The 19,148-nt window shown below is 49.0% G+C and overlaps 1 protein-coding gene across 2 annotated transcripts; it reads left to right on the top strand.

Moving 5' to 3' along the window:
- The first annotated feature begins 244 nt into the window (after positions 1 to 244).
- Positions 245 to 19,023, top strand: ECSCR (endothelial cell surface expressed chemotaxis and apoptosis regulator). 2 transcript variants are annotated; one of them, XM_041470459.1, is made up of 11 exons: positions 245 to 371; positions 9,364 to 9,405; positions 9,922 to 9,972; positions 11,318 to 11,434; positions 11,903 to 11,956; positions 13,819 to 13,887; positions 14,421 to 14,519; positions 15,307 to 15,405; positions 15,964 to 16,000; positions 17,126 to 17,225; positions 17,752 to 19,023. In XM_041470459.1, the coding sequence occupies exons 1-11, from the start codon at positions 320 to 322 to the stop codon at positions 17,758 to 17,760; spliced, it is 729 nt and encodes a 242-aa protein (XP_041326393.1). In that variant the 5' UTR covers positions 245 to 319; the 3' UTR covers positions 17,761 to 19,023. The 2 variants fall into 2 exon arrangements, with proteins under 2 accessions (XP_041326393.1, XP_041326386.1); XM_041470452.1 differs by lacking the exon at positions 17,752 to 19,023 and having other exon boundaries at positions 17,126 to 17,267.
- The last annotated feature ends 125 nt before the right edge of the window (positions 19,024 to 19,148 follow it).

The following is a 19,148-nucleotide window of genomic DNA, read 5'->3' as shown; positions in this document are numbered from 1 at the left end:
ACATCGCACCACACACAAAACACCTCCCAAAAAACCCCGGCACCGTAAGGAAGGCGCTGAGGCCCAGAGCAGGGCATCGCTCCGAGCGGGACCGAACCCCGGCAAAGCCCGGCGAGGTTTCCTCTGCCGCCGGTGAGCGATGTCTCACATCCTCCCCGGCCATAATGGGCTGAAAAACACAGTTCCCCTGTGGATTGAGCCCGTTTCCTCCTATTCTTTAACAGGAAGCTGTGTGAGAGTCAGCCCAGGCAGTCGAATCGCTGCTCGTGGTCCCTCCCGGGATGGCCAGAGGCTCCGCGAGCCGCAAAGCAGCGCGGAGATGCCGCTCGCGTCCCTCCATCCCCTGCTCTGCCTCCTCCTGCTGCTCCCAGGTGAGCTGCTCCGCACCCCGGCGAGCCCAAGGCGCTGCCGGACGGGGAGATTTGGGGGGCCCGGGTCCGCGGGGGGCTCCAAAGGCAACCGGGCAGAGGCTGGGAGCTGCCACGGGACAGCTCAGCCTTGCAGCTCAGGGGTGGCAGCAGCCGGGCTGCTGGGGAAAACGTGGCTTTGTCAGGTTTACAGGGTTTCTTTGGCACTGCTGGAATACAAAGATTTGTTTGCAGGTTAATGAAAGGAGTGCTTCTGCCGAGGTGTTTGGAGTAAGTGACTTTTGTCAAGAAACAGTCAAGGAGGAATGTTTCAATGCACAGGACATTGTTTTCCTCAAAAATACTTTTTATTTGCACTTTTTGCTCTCATTAGTATCAATACAAAGCCCACGTGCAAGGCTCACGCAGAGCACATCTTGTCCTTGCTGTAATAATTCTGCCGCTTTGGGGTAATTATTCTTTAGCTTCTCTTTCCCATCTGAGCCGAGGTGTGGGATGAAGGAGCTGGTTTCCTGCTCCAAAGGATGACAGGTTGCTTTTCCCTGCATTGTCAGGCCCCTCTTCCCTTGCTGACAGCTGTAGTAGCTGGGAGCTGGAATAGATTCAAAGGAATATAAAATAATGTGTCTCCAACTTCGAGGTTTTATCATTAAACCATAGAAGCTGCCTCGGGTTACAGCCACTGTGCTGGTAATAATGGGATTTTTAAAAGGCAGAGAATCATAGAATGGTTTGTGTTAGAAAGGAAAGATCATCTCATTCTGTAGAATATAGAAACCAATTCAGTTTGTAGCTGTATAATTCCAAGAAATAAGAGCAAATGGATTGGAAATTTTCTCTCTTTATTAGAGGCCAACACTGCTGAGGGGGGATTTGTGCCTGGGATCAAGAGCAAGGATCACACCAAGGGGCTTTGAGTGCCTTGGCCACCCTGTGACACTCCTTAATGTCCACCCAGAATGCTGCTTTTCCTTTTAAAACTGCTCAGAAGGGCTTTTATGGGGCAGCAATGGCACAGAGGGGGTCAGGCCCCTTCCCTGGCTGGGCTGTACCATGCCAAGGTCCATGGAGTGGGAATCCCAGAGGCACTGCCCAGAATCCCAGAATTCGAGCTTCCAGGAGCACCTAGTGCTGCAGCACAGGTGGAAGGGATGCCACCCTCCATCCTTCAGTCTCGACAGCATCACTCTGTCCTCTCAAAGCCACCTGTCTAAAATCAGGGCAGGGACCATCCCACTCCATGGTCACAGCACCGTCACACCTCTCCCACCAAACCGGCCTTCCCTGGAATGTCTGCCTCCCTCTTCTGCACTGATCCAACAGCCCCAACATGGCTTTTTAATTTAATTTTCAATTTTACAGCAAGTGCCAAAGGTGGTGCAGCCCCTGGGGGAAGCTTCTGCACAAGGCAAAGCAGCAGCTTAGGAGAGAGGCCGTCAGGCTCCATGGTGCCACTGGTTTCCTGGCACACCAGCAGCTGGAAAAGGGAATTAGGGGCTCTGGAACAAGGCTCCCTGCCCTGGGGGACATGGATGTAACCTTGAGGAGACACAGAATCAGCTTAGGCTGAACACTAACACCTGCCTGGTCCCACACAGGCCTTTCTTGCTTTTGCTTGGTGCAAATTCAGTATTTTGTTATTTTATCATTTCCTAAATTAAATTTCTCCATTCTCATGGTTATTTCTGAAGGGAGGTTCAAATAAGGGAAGCTCAAACTGTTATTTTGAAATTGCTGAATTGGGAAGGTCTGGCGCATTTCCAATTTGGTTTTCCTTGTCCTAGAAACACTTAGCAGAAAATTTGTCCAAACAAACCTCTTCCTATAGACCCTTTCAATTACAATGGGCAGGCGTTTTCCAGACAAAAGATTTCCACTGAAAAAATGCCTCCTCAAAGCTGATGAAAACCCAGCAGGATTTCCCACTGTTGTTGTTCCATCCACTGCTCTCCTTATCTGTGCCACAGCCTGTGGATGGATAATGCCACAAGAAATGTGGTATTTCAAAAGCAGATGTGTTTTGAGATATATTTTTTATATAATCAAAAAGATGGGGTGCAGTTAAAGGACCGGCACCCGGATTCCAGACTTGCATCCTCAAACCAGGGCATCCTAAAGCAGATTTCTCAGCCAAGGGCGAGGCCAGCCCAGCCCTGAGGCGGTGAACAAGGAAGAGAAAGCAGGAGGTGGTTTAGAGAAATGTTTGCTCACACAACAAACTTCGGTAACATGAAACTCCTCGGTGACTCTGCAGATCTGAAGCAGCAGTTTCCAGGAATTCTGTCCCATTTACAATAGGTGAGTCAACAACAGGTGTCCTTGCAGGAGGTGGTGCTGGTGTCCCAAAGCCAGGAATGTTCCTGCTGGGAAGCCAGGCTGGAGAAGGGAGCTGGGGCTTCTGCAGCACCAGCAAAGTCCCAGCTGGGAGCTCTCCTGGCCCCAGTTCCCGGAGGAGCCCACCCAGCATGACCCAACCACCTCAACAGAGGAGAAGCTCCCATGTGAGTCCAGAGCAGGCACCAGGATGGTCAGAGGGATGGAGCCCCTCTGCCATGGAGCCAGGCTGGGAGAGCTGGGGGTGCTCACCTGGAGAGGAGAAGGCTCCAGGGAGAGCTCAGAGCCCCTGCCAGGGCCTAAAGGGGCTCCAGGAGAGCTGGAGAGGGACTGGGGACAAAGGGTGGAGGGGCAGGACAAGGGGGAATGTCCTTAAGCTGAGGGAGGGCAGCTCTGCAGGTGGGGTCTCACCCGAGCAGGGCAGAGGGGCAGAATCCCCCCTGCCCTGCTGCCCACACCGTGGGGATATGAGATGTGGGGGATACATGAAGAGTTAGGAAATGTGGGTCATTCACCCAAAATCTGGACTCAGATGAATTGTCAGGCCAAGATGCTTTACCTGGCCTGTAGCTGTTGCTGCTGTGAGACTGGAACCTCTTCCAGGAAGGGTTATTCTTCAAGTGCTCCCCTGGTACTCAAGCCAGGACACTCAAGAAAAGCAGGTAGAAAGAACAGGAATTCTGAGAAGTCCCTTAGCCACCAACCCAGCCACTTTCACACTTTGTCTAGTGAACCAGCCCCAGCAGATCACATTTCTGCTTGGTGGTTCATAAACACCACAGAGCAGCACTCAAACCTGGGGAATCCCAGAATCACTGGAAAGAATAATCAGTTTGGGAAGAAACTTGGCAAGTCTCCTCTGTAAAGTGCTTTGAGCTCTGCTAATAAGTAATATTATTTAAAAACTGTAGGTAGGCAAAAAGCTCAGGCTGGGCTCTGGGTCGCATCAAGGTTGGATTGGTGGTGCCCCCATTTTTCAATTGCACTGGGCATGGAGTGATTTCCCCTCCAAAATCCCAGACCCAGCTCCAAACCTGAGGAGCAGCATGGCCAGGAGGACAGGACCCACACCACCAGGAGCAAACCCAGAGCTCTAAAATAAGCAGGACAGGAGAAAAATGGAACCAGTGAGCAGCTGGGAGGGTGATGGAGCAGCAGCCTGGTGGAGCAGGGGTGGTGCAGCCAGGAGAAAAGCCAGGCTGCTTTTCCTTCCAGGAACAACCCCTTCACATGGAAAAACCAGCCCTGGGCAGGACAGGGGTGCTTCCCCACATTGTTTGTCTCCCTGGTTGTTTCTACATCCAAGTGGGTTTTAATTGCCTCCCACTAAGATCTGCTTCCAGACTGGCTCACCAGAGAGGAGCAGGGAATGTGGTGCTTGGAGAGGATGCCCAGGCCCAGCCCTTGAGGACAGGCAGAGGAAGGCAACGATTAATTTTAATTGCTGATGAGATCCAGGATTAATTCCCGGCTCTCTAAACTTTCCATAACACTTTGACTGAGTCATTATAATTCAGAACAACTTGGCAGCCAGTTGCCAACCCCCCCATGCCATTTGGGAATTAGGCACTTGAACACTTCTGTGGATCTGGCCCTGATTTGGGCTGTCAGTTATCCACCCTGCAGAACAACACTTTTCCTCTCTCTCCTCCACAATTCCCACCCAACCTGTTCTGCTGTGAGACCCTCAAGGCAGAGACACCTTATTTAGACACTTAATAAAATAGGACCTAGGCTTTGGCAGGACTCTCTGCTTTCCAGGTGTCCTAAAAGAGGGTTTCTTTCCATATGGAAATCCTAAGAATTGGATGCCATTTACACAGCTGCACCTGTGTTAAGTGGTTGGGTTTTTTTTTTCCTTGGGTCATCTGACAGAAGTGCCGATATCTGAGTTGCAAAGCCTATTTTTAGGCTTGCTGGATCTCTTTCCTGAAAGTGTTTTCAAGCTCAGGGTGAGACGGAGGTGCAGCCCTGCCCCATGGGCTCTGCAGGTGGGACATCCCCCAAAATTGCCAGGGAAGGGATGAGCCCAGGGTTCCTTGTCACTGGGAACAGATGTTCCCTCCCCATCAGCAGCTCTCAGCAGACAGGAGCAGTCCTTGTGACTCCACCAGTGCCAGTGGTCCTCCCCAGTGACTCCAGCCTCCATGAACACAGGCTGGACGCCTGAGCCTGATCTAAACCCTGCTGAAACTTTTCCAACAGCTGGCTCAGATCTCTATAGGAGGCCCTGGCAAAGTCTGGAGGTTTAAAGTAGCCCTCTTTTTGGTCAGCAGCTGGAAAAAAAAAAAAAAGCTTTAAATGTCTACAATTGCCAAAAATAATACCAAAGCAGAAATACCTAAAATTCACCTGTCTTTTAGTTGGCATCACCCTCTGTGTGCTGAGGAATGAGAGGGGTGAGCTGCTGGCTTTGGGAGTCTCTCAGCTGCCATGAGAAAAGGCTCCAGGTCAGTCTAGACACACCTCGCCCCACAGAAAAACAACTGCCAAAACCAGAAATCCAAAATTCTCCTGTTTACCCTTTGGAAAAATTAATGGGAAAGCAGCGAGAGTGAAGTGCAGCTGCAGCCCCGACGTGCTCCTCTGCAGCCCCGCAGCTCCTCTGGCTAACTGGGACTTTCCCATGACAGCACGAGCACAAAGCCGTATTTCCCATCGTAAATCCCTCAGCCAGCTCCCAGTCTCCACCCAGGACTGCACAATCCAGCTGTAAATCCTTTGCACCCAAACACGCAACAAACTCCTTGGCAGTGCTTGCCCTTGTGGAAGGGCTTTGATGTTTATTGCAATTCCAGCTGCGCCAGCCGTGTCCTGATTATTGCTGGGAGCTGTTTCTACAGCCAGGGCTCTGCATGCTGGCAGCAGCCCTGGGAGGGAATGGTTTCCAGCTCCAGGATCCCCCGGGATATCACAGCAGGGAGCTGTGACACGTGGCGCGTTGTGTTCACCCCATCCTGCTGCCCAGCCCCACAATGGGAGCTTGCTCTCATCCTGCCTTGCACAGATCCACCCTGCTCCTGTGGGACCGGGGATGCTGAGCACCGTCCCCAAAAGAAAACACCCAATAGAACAGGGCTTTTGCTTATTTGAGTTGGCAGGGAAGGCACAACAAGCAGCAGTGGCCAGAAGCCGGAGCCAGGCCTGCTGCACTTTGAAAAGAAGTGTGGATGTGTTTAGAGAAGGCAGGGCCGTTTATTCCGGAGCAGAATGCCAGAAGAGGTCTCCAGCCCTCAGCCTCTCCAGAGCAGGGCAAGCATAGCCCAGCCACAGGAACTCTGGGAACTGAGCAGTGGGAAAAAAAACCTGCTTTTTCATCTTTTTTACAATAACCACAAGGTTTAGGTTTGCAAACAGAGAACTTCAGAAGGTCTCCAGTGTGACCCTCAGCGACAGGATGAGCTGCAGTGAAGAAAATGTTGAGTACAACAATTTCCTCCTGTCCAAGAGATGCTGGAGCTCACCCATGGATGGACCCATGAGGGATGGCAGAGCAGAGCAATGTCACCTCTCTCGCCCTCAGCTTCTTCCCATCTCCAGAGGCTCTGGAGCTCTCAGACTCTCAGATTTCTCCTCATCTGCACCAAAATGTGGAATAAATGTCCAGCTGAGCACCTTCACTTCCCCTTTTCCTTTGGCAAAGGCTGAGTGCAGACAGCAGCTCTTTCTGCAGCAATTGTGGGTGCTTCCACCATGTCCATGAAAAAGTACCTGGGAGCGTTTCCATAAGAGTGCCACAGCTACTTCTCCCCTCAGGAAAACTTGGCAATGGGTCTTGCAAGGGAATTTTGTGGAGAAAGGGGAGCTGTGTGAGTCTGGCAGCTGCTGGAGGATATTGACCCCCATGACGATCTCAGCACTTTATTTTTTATGCTGAATGTAGAGAGTATCTTAAGGCATTTGCAAACCAATGTCCAGAATCATCCCCCTTCCTCAAAAGAAGCATCTCTACCTCTAAAGGAAGGGCAAACATGTGCTAAAACATTCTTTTTTTTCCCATGATATTAATTGATTTAGTAGGTGATGGTAGAGCTGCTCATAACCCCGTCTCTTACTGCCATGATGCCTTGTGCAGGCTGGCCTAGAGCAGAGACTGGACAGAGTTAAACAATAAAGTAGGGATTTATTAGGAGGCTTCAATGGATCCACCTTGGGCAGCACAAGAGCCCAGCCAGGTCTACACCCCAGATGAACAAAAATGGTCACAAAATGCATGACTGGTCATGGGGTCTGTCAGTTTTATAAGTTTTGTTCCATTTGCATATTGGAATTAATTGTCAAATTACAGCTCCAGCCCATGACGTCCCATCTTTGTTTTTCTCTCTTCAGTCCATGTTGTTTGTGCTCTTGGACCTGAGACTTGAATCATTTGTCCTTGGGCCCCAGCTAGAGAAGGAATTGTTTTTTCTCCCTACTCTGTGCAGAGAGCTCACCATCCCTAATGTGAAGCCCAGACCCACAGAGTAAAGCAGCACAAAATGTGAAAAATACAAAAGCTAAAAACTGAGGCATCACCCTGATGCTCCTTTAAGTTGCTCTTCAAAATCTCCAGGGAAGGATATCCCATAAATTCTCCATCACAATCACTCCTAGCACCTCACTAGGCCTTTGCTAAGACAGGTTCCTATTTCCCAGCCTTCCTTTTCTTTGCTGCACATAAAGGTCCTTAGTTCCTGATCCTGCTCCAAATGGAGTTAGAAAATCAACCAGACCTTTGCTCTCTGTGTGATTAAAGACCTGATCCTGTCTCCTCTTTCATGACTGAACAGGACATTTTCCCCAGCCTGCTGCCCAGTAAATTAGAAGAGAAAAGGTCTGAAAAGTCCAGTCTGATTTTCACAGTCAAGCCATGTCTGGGAATAAACCACATTTTATTATGTATTCACCATGGTTTACACACTTCCTGTCTGGCTGGGATCACCGTCATAAAGCCTCAGACACAAAAACAATTACGGCTCCAGAGCAATTCCATGAGGAAAATGAGATCAATCAGGAACTCCCTACACCCAGAGGGTGTTGAGGGTGAGCTCTGAGCCAGACCCACACTCAGTGCTCAGGGTCTTCTTCCAGACACCCCTCCCTGTCCAGGCCCTTAGCCTCCCCAGGCACCAGCAGCTTATGGACCACCCCCAGAGTTCATCTACACCACCCCTACAGCTCCTGGCATCAAATCCTGGAATCACAGAGTGGTTTGGGATGGGAGGGACGCTAAAGCTCATCTCATTCCACCCCCTGCCATGAGCAGGGACACCTTCCACTAGCCCAGAGTGCTCCAATCCCTGTTCAACCTGGCCTTGGGCACTCCAGGGATCCAGGGGCAGCCACAGCTGCTCTGGGCACCCTGTGCCAGGGCCTGCCCACCCTCCCAGGGAGAATTTCCTTCCAGGAGAGTAGGTTCTGGCTGAAAACGGGCACTGCTGTGCCTTGGCTGGTGCTGTCCTCCCCTGCACCCCTGCAAAGGCACTGCTCCCACCACAAAGCCCTGAGGCATCATTAGGGGACAGTGTGCTGGAAGGGACAGTCTGCTGTCCCTTTCTGCCCAAATCCATTTTCTCCCATGGGACTGTGGTGAGATGGATCACCAGGGCAGTTAGATTCAGCTGCTTTCTGTACCTGTAGTGTCATTTCTGCCATTACACTCAACCATGGAGAGCACCAGGGTCACCAGCAATAACCATTTGAAAATCCCAATTAGGATGTGCATTCCAGCAATGACAGACTCAAAGTCACCTTCCCAAAGTTAAACCAGCTGGGTTGGATTTGAGCATTTAAAGTGTATTTATATTTTTCAGGTCTTGTGCTAGAGTGTGGGACATTTCTTTCTCCCATTTTCAAGGGCAGCATTTTTAATTACCATCTCATCTAACCCTTGGGGTTGGACTAGATGACCTTGAAAATTCCCTTCCAAAGTAAAATACTCTGCTCTGTGACTCCATAAGCACAGGACCCCGGGAGCTGGGGCTTACAGGAAAATATCACAGATGCTGAGAGTAGGAAATGTGAGGGATTGAGGCAGAGATGCTTTGTCATGAATCCAAAAGAAAAGCAAACAAGGCAAACAAAGCCCCCTTTCAGTTGAGGAACTGGGGACCCAATGAACACCTACAACCTTGTATAGACCTGTACAGGGAAGGCAGCTCCTGAGGGCTGCAGCTCCCTCCAGACTCACAGCCCTAGGCTTCAGTTTCCCAGGACACACAGGATAGGAAGGAGAACAGTCCCATCAGCTCCTGGAAGCCTTTACAAACCTCATCCATCCATTCCTTAAGGTCTCAAGGGAACAAAGAGTTCAGATGTGTGTCTCACCTCTGAAGAGCACCAGAATACAGGTCACACACCCTGCTGTGCCAGGGCTGGGCTGAGGCAAACAGCTCACGGGGAGGCAATGACCCCATGGATTTCTGTGGCCCCCCAAAGGGGAGGAGGACATTTATCCTGGCTGGATAAACTCCACTACTAATTTACTCAGAGCCTGATAGTTTTACACTCAGTAAAACTTCTCTGCTACTACTTCTCTGCTAATGCTTTTGGGGCAATCCCGTATTTCCAAGTCATTCCAACACAAGATGAGGAAAACCCAAATCCCACAAGGAACAAGAACAGCAGTGTGTTAGTGACCACCACAGATCAGCACCACTCACCCTCTGCTCTTTCCTTTCAGGTTCCACAGCTCCCACAAACTCCTCCACCCCCACTGGAACAGGTACCTCTGCTTGTGATGTGCTTTATGTGCCTCTTTGGATGTGGATGCGCATGGAAATGGGGGGATGCAAATTTGGGGAGAAGCCCCAAATGGGACTCTGATTCCAAACTCCCATCTGCTGAGGGATTTTCTCCCAGGACCCTGCCTCTGCCTGCCCCATCCATCAGCAGTCACCCCCAGACCTCCAGGGGACATGGAGGGCACTGTGCCCCAGGGGGTGACCTGGTTTGGCTCCTTTTTGTCCAGAAGGGTGACCGAGGCTGTGTTCCAGGAAGCCTGGGGAAAGCAGAGGGATCCTGCCTCCTCTTTGCTCCCTGTTCCCTAGCAGCAGTGGATCCATGGAGCTGGTCCCTACAGCCACACGAGGGACAAACCCTCTCCTCAGCATCTCTTGTTCTCCTCACCCTTTCTGCTCTCATTGGCTACCATGGCCCCTTTCTGGCCCATCCTCCAACCCTCTCTGTGGGAGCCCACCAGCCTGGAAATGTCACCTCCGTGCCTCTGCTTGTGTTCCAGGTCCATCCCAACCAACAACACCCAGCCCTGAAGCCAAGAACCACAACTCAGGTAATGCTCAGCTGGAGATTGGCCTAGGGACATCCCAGTGGGGAACTGCTCTGACCTCACTCCAGCTGGGCCACCCCACAGTAACTGGGGCTGTGCAGAGGGCAGTAGTGAGGAGGAAGGAAATTTTGTGGTGTTAGGGCTTCTGATCCTGCAAACTCACCCCACAACAATCAAGGCACAGGTGTGAGCAAAACCAGGGGCAAAACAAATCACTAAATTGAATAGGGGGAATGAGATGATCATAGAGTGGAATCCCAGAATGGTTTGGGTTGGAAGAGACCTTAAAGCTCATCCCATTCCCCCTGGGCAGGGACACCTTCCACTATCCCAGGCTGCTCCAAGCCCTGTCCAAGCTGGCTGATCTTTAAGATCCTTTCCAACACAAGCCTTCCTATAATTTTTCATATCTACAGAAAACCAATTACAAAAGAAATTATCTCTCCAGCTTCATGTCTGTTAGTGTCCAGTTGGATCTTTGGAGACAGATCTCTTCCTGCTATGTTTCAGGGAGGAAAAAAAATAATCTAAGCACAGCTACCCTTCCAGGAGGATCCCAAAAATATCAAGGAATAAGATCTCAAAAAGACCTTCAGCTTCCAGCTTCCAAGCCTTGCAAAAAAAAGAAAAACCACACACAAAAAACCCCCACCCCACCAAAACTAAAGTTAATCCTAAATTCTAATATTTCACTGAAACATTTGGATAAAGGGGAAAAAAACCCCACCACACTAACCTTAAAACCATTCCACCATTTTCTCAATTTATTCTGAAGCCAAGAGCTGTCTAGACAATGAAGTTCCCTATAAATTCCCAGCTGGTGATCCACTGTTCCTTGCAGAGGGACTATTGAAAGCTTTTCCCCTCACATCTTGCTCTGGATCAGGGGCAGTTTGGAGCAGGCTGAGGCACAGGACAGAGCCTCCAGACCACTTCAAGAGCTGAATTATTTGTGTTTGGAGACTCTCAGTGAGATGAAAGGTGGAAGTTGGCATTTCAGAGCACAAGGAAATGATCACGTGGTGCCAGGCAGCTCCAGGCAGGTCAAGAGTCTGGTGACAAAAACACCTTCACTTTTCACAGCAGGGAAAGAAGCAGGGGCAAACCCTGACTTTCTCCGTGTGTTTGCTGAGCTCTGCCAGCTCAGCATCTCCTCACAGTGAAAAGAGCAAAAGGAAATTCCAAAGTACAAGAGCTCCTTGACTGAGCAGGATGAAGGCTATTTCCATGCTTTTCCTAGCAGATGATTCCTAACTGTCGAGGACTTTGAGGGCTCTGCAATAGCTGTGCCCTCTCCAAGCTGTTTCTGAGCTGAACCTTTTGAATTAACACCACAATTTCCCTACAGAGCCATCAGTAAAATCAACACCACTGACCAACCTGAGCCTCACCTCTGTGGGTCAAACTACTACAGCCAAGCCCTCCCCCACTACTACAACAACCCTGACAGCAATCACTGAGCGAGGTAAGGATGGAAAACTCAAATATTTGCTCAGGCAGGACCTGTTTGTGCCTCCCTCCTTATCCAAGCCAAACTGCAGGCATCAGAATATTGGGCCTAGTCCACACTGTGCTGGTTATTCAGCAATTCTGCAAATATTGAATTTCTCAGAGTTTTTTTGCTGAACAAGCAGCTCATTCCATTTCCCCAGATGGACACAGCCAGGCCAAGCCCATATCAGAAAATCCAGATCATGCTTTATCAAATATTGGAGCAGCTCTGGTCTCCCCAGGCTCCCTCTCCCAAGCTCACCCGTCAGGTACACTCTGAGCTGACTCCACACCTGGCTAGCTGGGCATCCTGATGTCTGTCTGGAGGGAAAGTAGCATGCAAATAAAGATTTTTACTCCATGGACGCCCAGCAGCTCTCCAGAGTGGAATTTGCAGTGGCTTCCCAAGGTAATTGTCTTTTCCCATGTTTTCTTTATCTAGATGATAAGCCCAGTGGAAACAGAAGCACGGCAGCTCCTTCTCCAGCACCTCGAGGTACTTTGTCCTTTAGAGACTAACAAGAAGATCAGATAATTTGATGGCAATCGATGGCATAGGTTCTCTAAGCACGAGTCTTTTTTGGGGGGTGAGCCATCCAGAATCACATCTGGTGTCTTTATAAGCAGTGATAAAACACGAGATAAATGCTCTTAACATCCTCTGCTGGGATGAACTTGAGCAGCTGAACAATGGATCTCTGTTTAGGAGAGGGGAGCCCTTTTAAAATATTTTAAAATAAAAGTAATTTTCTTTTGACAGTTTGCTTTACCCAACTTGTAAAGTACAGCTTTGCTTTACCCACTTTATAAGTACAAATTAGAGAATTCAGTAAGAGTTTTCTCAGAATAAGGGCAGAACCCAAGTGACTGGAAAACTGAAATCTGACAGCTGAGCTGACTCTCCATTAAAAATGCAGCCCCAAAAATCTGCAACGGTCAAGAAACTGCTCTGCCTCTGCAAGTACCTCTCAGATGTCTAACACAAGCAAGGTGAGGAAGCCGTGGTCAGCTGTGCACACACAGGTGCCCACCCAGCACGGCTGTGCCCAGCTAAGCCAGGATCCCTTTGCTCAGAGCAGATTGCTGTTCATTCCAGCCCTGATTTACCACTGAGAAGCTCCACACATCTTTGAATAAAGATGCTGATGCTTCCAAAAGCCAGGTCTCCCATTGTGTGAGACCCAACATTTCCCAAGGATAGGGTATCTGTGCCAGGCTCAGCAAACCACAGCTTCTGCCTGTGGCCAGAAGAAGAATTTCAACATTAAACAAAGAATTTGATGAGTGGGCAAAAAATTGTACAGCAGCAGACCCTGCTTCTCCAGACTGTTCTGCTCCTTGTGACTTCTGAAACAGCTAAAGTTATTATTTCATGCCTTTTCCTCTTTTTCTTCTGGCTTTTGGCAAAATGCCATTCCAAAGCAGGGATGTCTGCTGTGGGACAGGACCTGGGTTCAGCTGTTCCCCAGGCAGCGCCAGGAGCTGTGCACACCTCTCCAGGCACCACATCCCCTTGGCCAGCGCTGCTGCTGGGAACCTGGGCATGGAAAGCAGGGAAGAAGATCCTGCTTGACCTACAGATGATCTTGTGAAGCTCTGAAGTATCACTTTGAGTCTCCTGACAGGAACTGTAGCTGCTCATCTAGGTTGATGCAGGCACTCTGGCTGTTCAACAACAGCCTGAAGGCAGCAAAGGATATTTTTTTCTCTGTACAAGTAAAACACGTGGGCTGGATTTATATTTCCTTGCACAGGCACTGGAACCAGCTGTTACAAATCAAGCAGCTTCACACAAGCCAGTTTATCCCACTGAGAGCTGGAGTCCTTGCTTGGACAAACCTCTGTGCTGCCACAGCTAGACTACATATGGTGTACAAGTTAGCCCAACTCAGACAGGTTTAATTACTTCTAGATAACCCAGCACAGCAAATCCACTCACTTCAAGTCCAGGGACAAGCCAAACACTCAATCCAAACCCACATTCTGCAATATTTTTTCCCCTAATCAGACTTTATTTTAAAGTCTCAATGTTTATGACCCACAGCACATCTATAACTTTCCCAGCTCAGTCTTCCAGCCTTGCCTTGCTGTTTCTGCCCCAAACCTGTACCTTGGACTGCAGACCCTAACGAGTTCACAAAAGGGTATTTGAATTTTGGTTTGCTAGGTTTCCATTTGGACATGGAAAACAGGATAAAGTATGTTTGGTGGGAAGATTTTAGTATGGAGGTGGGAGTATAAATTCCAGGTTTCCTCAGATATCACTGGCACTACTGTGAATCCATTTTCTCTCCATTAGTTCCTTTGGTTCTTGAATGTTACTGGAGGTCAAGACTCACATTTTGTGTCTCTGTGCAGGTCAGGATCCCATGAGGAATGAGAGCACCACGACATCAGCGACTCAAGGTTCTTCCTCCTCACAGAGAGGTGATTCCTGCTCCATATTTTATGTTCCTCTGCACAGCCAGCAGCAAGGCCATCACACAGCTGTCTTCAAGGCAGCATGGACACCAAGGATTTCCTGAGGGGTGATGAATATCCCATCCAGCCCTTGAAAAGCCTGTAAAGCTCTGCAGAAACAGCACTTCAGGGCAAGCTCTTGAGCCTAGAAACAGCAGGAAAGGTGCCATTATGGCAAAAGGTTGTAAAAGCAGGAAGGCTGGACAAATTCCTTCCTCAAATGCAGTGCCAGTGCTGACTTTGACCCTTCCCCACTGGGGTCCCAGAAGGAAGCCCTGTGGGTGCTCTCAGCTTGTCCATAAAAGGGGCCCCACCAAGGCAATGATTCCACACAGGTCTCGCTTACTTTGCTGTTAATACTGATGGGCCTGGCCAGGATCCAAACTTGGTCTCTTCAGTGAAGCGCAAGTGAGATTTAGGGCCCCTAGCATTGCTAGGAATCCTCTTCCCAGCCATGGAAGAATGACTTTTATGTAAATCTACCTTTCTCCCCTCTGTAGGCACCTCAAAACCCATCACCCCAACACCCAACTCCTCCAGCCAATTGCCCGAGCCCACCCCGACAGATGAGAAATCACCACTGACAGTGGCAGCTTTTGGTAAGGTCTTGTGCCACCTGGGTGGAGGAGGGGGTTTTCTTTCACCAGGTGTCCTGGTTTAGGGCAGTTTTGGGAGAAAAAATGCTGGTTTGGATACCCAACTTCATGAGGCCCTGGCACAGGGTGCCCAGAGAAGCTGTGGCTGCCCCTGGATCCCTGGCAGCGTCCAAGGCCAGGTTGGACACTGGGGCTTGGAGCAGCCTGGGACAGTGGAAGGTGTCCTTGCCCATGTCAGGGGTGGGATGGGATGAGCTTTAAGGTCCTTCCCAACTCAAACCATTTCAGGATTCCAGGATTCAAAGTCCAAGGGATTCTTAGCAGGACAAATTTCCTGTGCAAAGAATTGTTTGATTTATCGAGGCCTGATGTCAGTATCAAATCTACACTTGATTTAAAGTGTCTAAAGATGGTTTATGGGACAGATAACATCACCCACATTTCTAGCTTGTCTCTCCCTGTTACATTACTTATTTATCTGGCTTTACACACTTTTGGGATAAGATTTAGCAACTGTAGCAGGAACATACGGACTCTTATCAATCCCCAGTGTAATCAGCTGACTTCTGCCTTCCTGGCACTGCCTTACCAATTAATTATTTATTGATTAAGTATTCATAGAAGCCCTTTGAGGTTAAAACACAGGAGGATAAAGCTATTTGTTTTAACAACTGTTTGCTTCTCTGCCTATTAAGAACTATGCTCACATTAATGAAAATATTGATTTCCTCGCCAAGTTTTGATGTCAGAGTCTCTCTGCTGCTCAGACAGTTCTTTCCTCCATCCCCAGGTGTCATCAGCTTTGTTGTTATCCTGATTGTGGTGGTCATCATCCTGGTCAGCGTGGTCAGCCTGCGGTTCAAGTGCAACCACTCCAAGGACTCAGAAGGTATTTGTCTGGGGGAATCTATGCTTCCCTAATCAACAAGCCACCAGTTTCCACGTGGATCTGGCAATTCTTAAAAGATGCATTTGAAAAGCTTACATCATGGTGGGGAGGTTTGGAAGCCAGACTGGAACATGGATTGAGCAGTCAGGAAAGCACTGTGACCCTCTCGCTAGAGTCCCAGCCCAGCCTCATGTGGATGTGGTCTCAAATTTCCTGCAGCTCAAATTCCAAGAGGTGGGCAGCTCTTCCAGCAAAAATCGTGGAGTTTGACACTCCTTTTCCTTAGGAATCCCATTTTCCATGAAGCAGTGCCCAGCAGAGGGCAAGGCTCCTTTGCAGCAAGGCAAAATCCTTCCTAAAGCCCAGCAGCGCCAGCAGGTCCTGCCTGTACGTCCCCTTAGCTGAAAGGTTTTCTCTAATCAACTCCCCAGTATCCCCCACAGTGTCTCCAATCTCATTCAGACTTCATTTATACCCCTGCATGAAGTAATTCAGAATAGAGCTGACTTATTTTATGACTTCTCACCTCTACATCACCACCTGCTTTTCTCCCCCCAGACAAACAGAAACCAGGAACCTCCATGGTATCAGAGAGGTAAGGCTGCTCATGCCACCCACATCTATTGAGAGTGCCTGTTTAATCCCAGAGTTAATTTTAGCAAGGAAAAGAGTCTGCTTTGGTTATTTCAGGTGGAAGGAAGCTTGTCAAGACATCTTTGAGAGAGTTAGAAAAGCAAAATCAGCTTTGATAACACCTCATGCTCTGATAGACACATAAATAGATTAATATTTAGGGGGCTCATCCCAAAGCTGCACTGAGAGAAGACTCCCCACCTTCCCAAAGCAGACTGATCGTCTTCCTTGGCTAGATAGAGCCTTAAAGTCTAAACTGGAGTTTCTGGATTTCAGAGCAGTTTCAGATATCTCCCAAGATGCCCATTACTGTTTCCCAGTGAGAGCAGGACAAAGAGCCCCAGTTCAGAGGCTTTTGGAAGAGAAGCATCAAGCAGAGAATGGTCCATCAGAACACCATGGTCCATCAACTGCTGTACCAGAGGAGAGGCTGAATGTGGGAAAACAGCAGGAAACAAGAGCTGGAAGGGACCAAAACATATTGCTGCTATTTTTCCATTTGATAGTTTCCTAAATCCTGCTTTGGAAAGGGACCAGGGACACAGGGAGCAAAGTCTGTGAGTTTTTAGGTGCCAAATTTGCATCAGCATCAGTGGTCACTAAATACCCTTAACGATCATGATCCAAGAGATCTGAAGCCACTGAGGTAGAACATGACAGAAAAGAGGACAGTGCCTAAAGTTCCCTGACCCCAAAGTCATCCAGCCTCCACTGGCAAGGAATACACATCCCAGCCCTCAAGGTAGGAAAAAAGGGGAATTCCACCTTCCCAAGCCTTGTAACTCCCTATAGATGGGCCTGAATCAGATCAGCAGCTCATGGGTGGTGGAAACCAAACCTGGTCCCCTGCACCAGCCTCAGCCTTGCCTGTTTATCTCCAGCTCTCTGCAAAGAAAGTTTGTCCCTGGAGGTGTCCAAGGAACACCTGGACATGGCACTCAGTGCTCTGGTCTGCTTGACCAGGTGCTGATTGCTCAAAGGTTGGACTCTATGATCTTGGAGGTCTTTTCCAACCGCAGTGACTCTGTGATTCTATGGTTCCCTCTCTTGTTTCCCAGAGTAATTAATTATCTCCTTTCCTTGGCAGCTGCTCGGCAGACATGAGCCAGAAGGGGAACAGCATCACTCTGATCTCCATGAAGAACATCAACACCAACAACAGCATGAGCTACCCCCCGTCAGAAAAGGTTTCCCTTTTCAGCCTTGCTTTTTAGGGAATCAGCTGGGGATCATTTCTCTGGCTGGATAAGAGCATGCCTTGAGGCATTTCTTTGCTCTTTTATTCCTTCAGAAATATGACAAAAACCAGCTGACACCAAACTTCTAAAGGTCCTAACTGCTTCCAGTGAGCCTGGTGAAAAGTTTGAGTGCCCATCTCAGGTTTACCTGGGCTGGCTGAACTCGAGGTGCCAAGTTTACCTCATGTACACAGGTGACATCACCTGTGGCCAGCTGCAAAGCTGGAGGGGTTTGCCATTAAACTGAGAGGTCTGTAAGAAATAGAGGTCTCACCCTCCAGCCCAGCTTATCCACTCCTGCCCCTCAGGTGGTTGAAGCACATCCCCATCAGTGCTCTCAAGTCCATCCCACATGAGGAATTCATATCATTTTCAGTTGTTTTAAAGCTGGGACTGAGTTTGGGAGAACACATTACTCTACTGCCTTTGTCAGCCCAGCCAGGCCACTGATGACCACTTTTTTTTCTTTTGGCAGGTGCTATGAAGCCAAGAGCCCAGAGCTTGAAGCTGACACGTGATAACCAGCAGTGGCTTTCTAGGTTCTTTTTATTTTTCCTTCGGGGAAAGAGCAAGGGTGGACTTTATAGATAAATTATTATGTCCTTTCTGATCAGTACATTTACAGTAGTGTCCTACATAGCTTCCCCACCTGGGGCCTAAGGGCTTTCTCCAGTTACAGCCTGCCACACTCAGTGGTTGATATCTAACTCTATTTTTGATATGCCTTCAAACACTCAGATAATTCCAGCAGCAAGAAGCACCAAGGCACCATCCACTCCACTAATAAACCTCTGCCTTAGATGAATGGCCTTTATAGTCTGTGCCAGGCAGTCAGAGGCTCGTTAATCAGCATAGCCCCACGTGGTGCCAGACCCGTGCATTGGGACAGCCTGATCCAAAGCTGAAGGCCTGATGGGACTTAAATGCCCAAGTTCTGGGTCAAATCCCAGCACGACTGCTCCAAGCCCCTTATCCCCAGTGCCCTCATTGTCCCCACAGCAGTGGGATGGTCACATCCCCCTACCTCACAGGGCTGTTGTGAGGCCTCGTTAATCTCTGTCTGTAAAGCGTTTGGAGAGCCGTGAATTAAAGGTGCTGCTGAAATGCAAATTGCCATCTTAAACACTTTATTAATATCGTTATTCATAACAACGGAGCTTCAGGAAGGCAGATCGTTATCTGCCCACGTGCTCAGCTGAAGTGTAAGGAACAAAGACCCTGCACAGACCAGGGTTTATCTCAGTGTAAAATGAATGGCCACAAGCAAAACGCTGAGCTCCTTCAGCTCCTGGAGTGTGGCAGCCCAAGTTTGCCAGGAGGGTTTCCAAGGGAAATATAGGTTGGATATTAGGAAAAAGTTTTTCACAGAAAGGGTGATAAAGTTCTGGAATAGCATGCCCAGGGAGGTGGTGGAGTCACCATCCCTGGATGTGTTTAAAAACAGACTGGATGTGGCACTGGGTGCCAGGGTTTAGTTGAGGTGTTGGGGCTGGGTTGGACTCTGTGATCTTGAAGGTCTCTTCCAACCTGGTCATTCTGTGAATTCTCAGTGATCTCCACCGCTGCTTCCCCAAAGCTTCCTGGGACCAGGAAGAGCAGCATCCCTTTGTGCAATGCCAGAGGCAGCTGTGCTTTGCAGCTGGCAAGGAAATGTTCAGCAAAAAAAATTGCAACATTTTCAAAGCTCCTGGTAAGAGCCAACACACTTATAACCTCTGACATCTGCACCAGGTAGTTTAACAAGTTGTTTCTTAATAAATAAAGTTTTTCTGGTAACATTTATGAAAAGTAAAATGTTGTCACTCAGCTAGGCTCCACCAGACTGGTGAATTTCCTTAACATAGAGTCCCAGATAATTCCCAATTAGATGGA

Source organism: Pyrgilauda ruficollis, unplaced genomic scaffold (genome assembly GCF_017590135.1).
Source record: "Pyrgilauda ruficollis isolate IOZ18807 unplaced genomic scaffold, ASM1759013v1 scaffold105, whole genome shotgun sequence".
Taxonomy (NCBI): Eukaryota; Metazoa; Chordata; class Aves; order Passeriformes; family Passeridae; genus Pyrgilauda; species Pyrgilauda ruficollis.
This window is presented reverse-complemented; position numbering and strand designations above follow the sequence as displayed.

Bases quoted from the DNA above. Each gene is read 5' to 3' on its own strand.
- ECSCR (XM_041470452.1), top strand. From the start codon at position 320: ATGCCGCTCGCGTCCCTCCATCCCCTGCTCTGCCTCCTCCTGCTGCTC. The intron at 372-9,363 runs GTGAGCTGCTCC...CTTTCCTTTCAG, and splicing joins CCTCCTCCTGCTGCTCCCAG to GTTCCACAGCTCCCACAAAC. The intron at 11,957-13,818 runs GTACTTTGTCCT...GTCTCTGTGCAG, and splicing joins TCCTTCTCCAGCACCTCGAG to GTCAGGATCCCATGAGGAAT.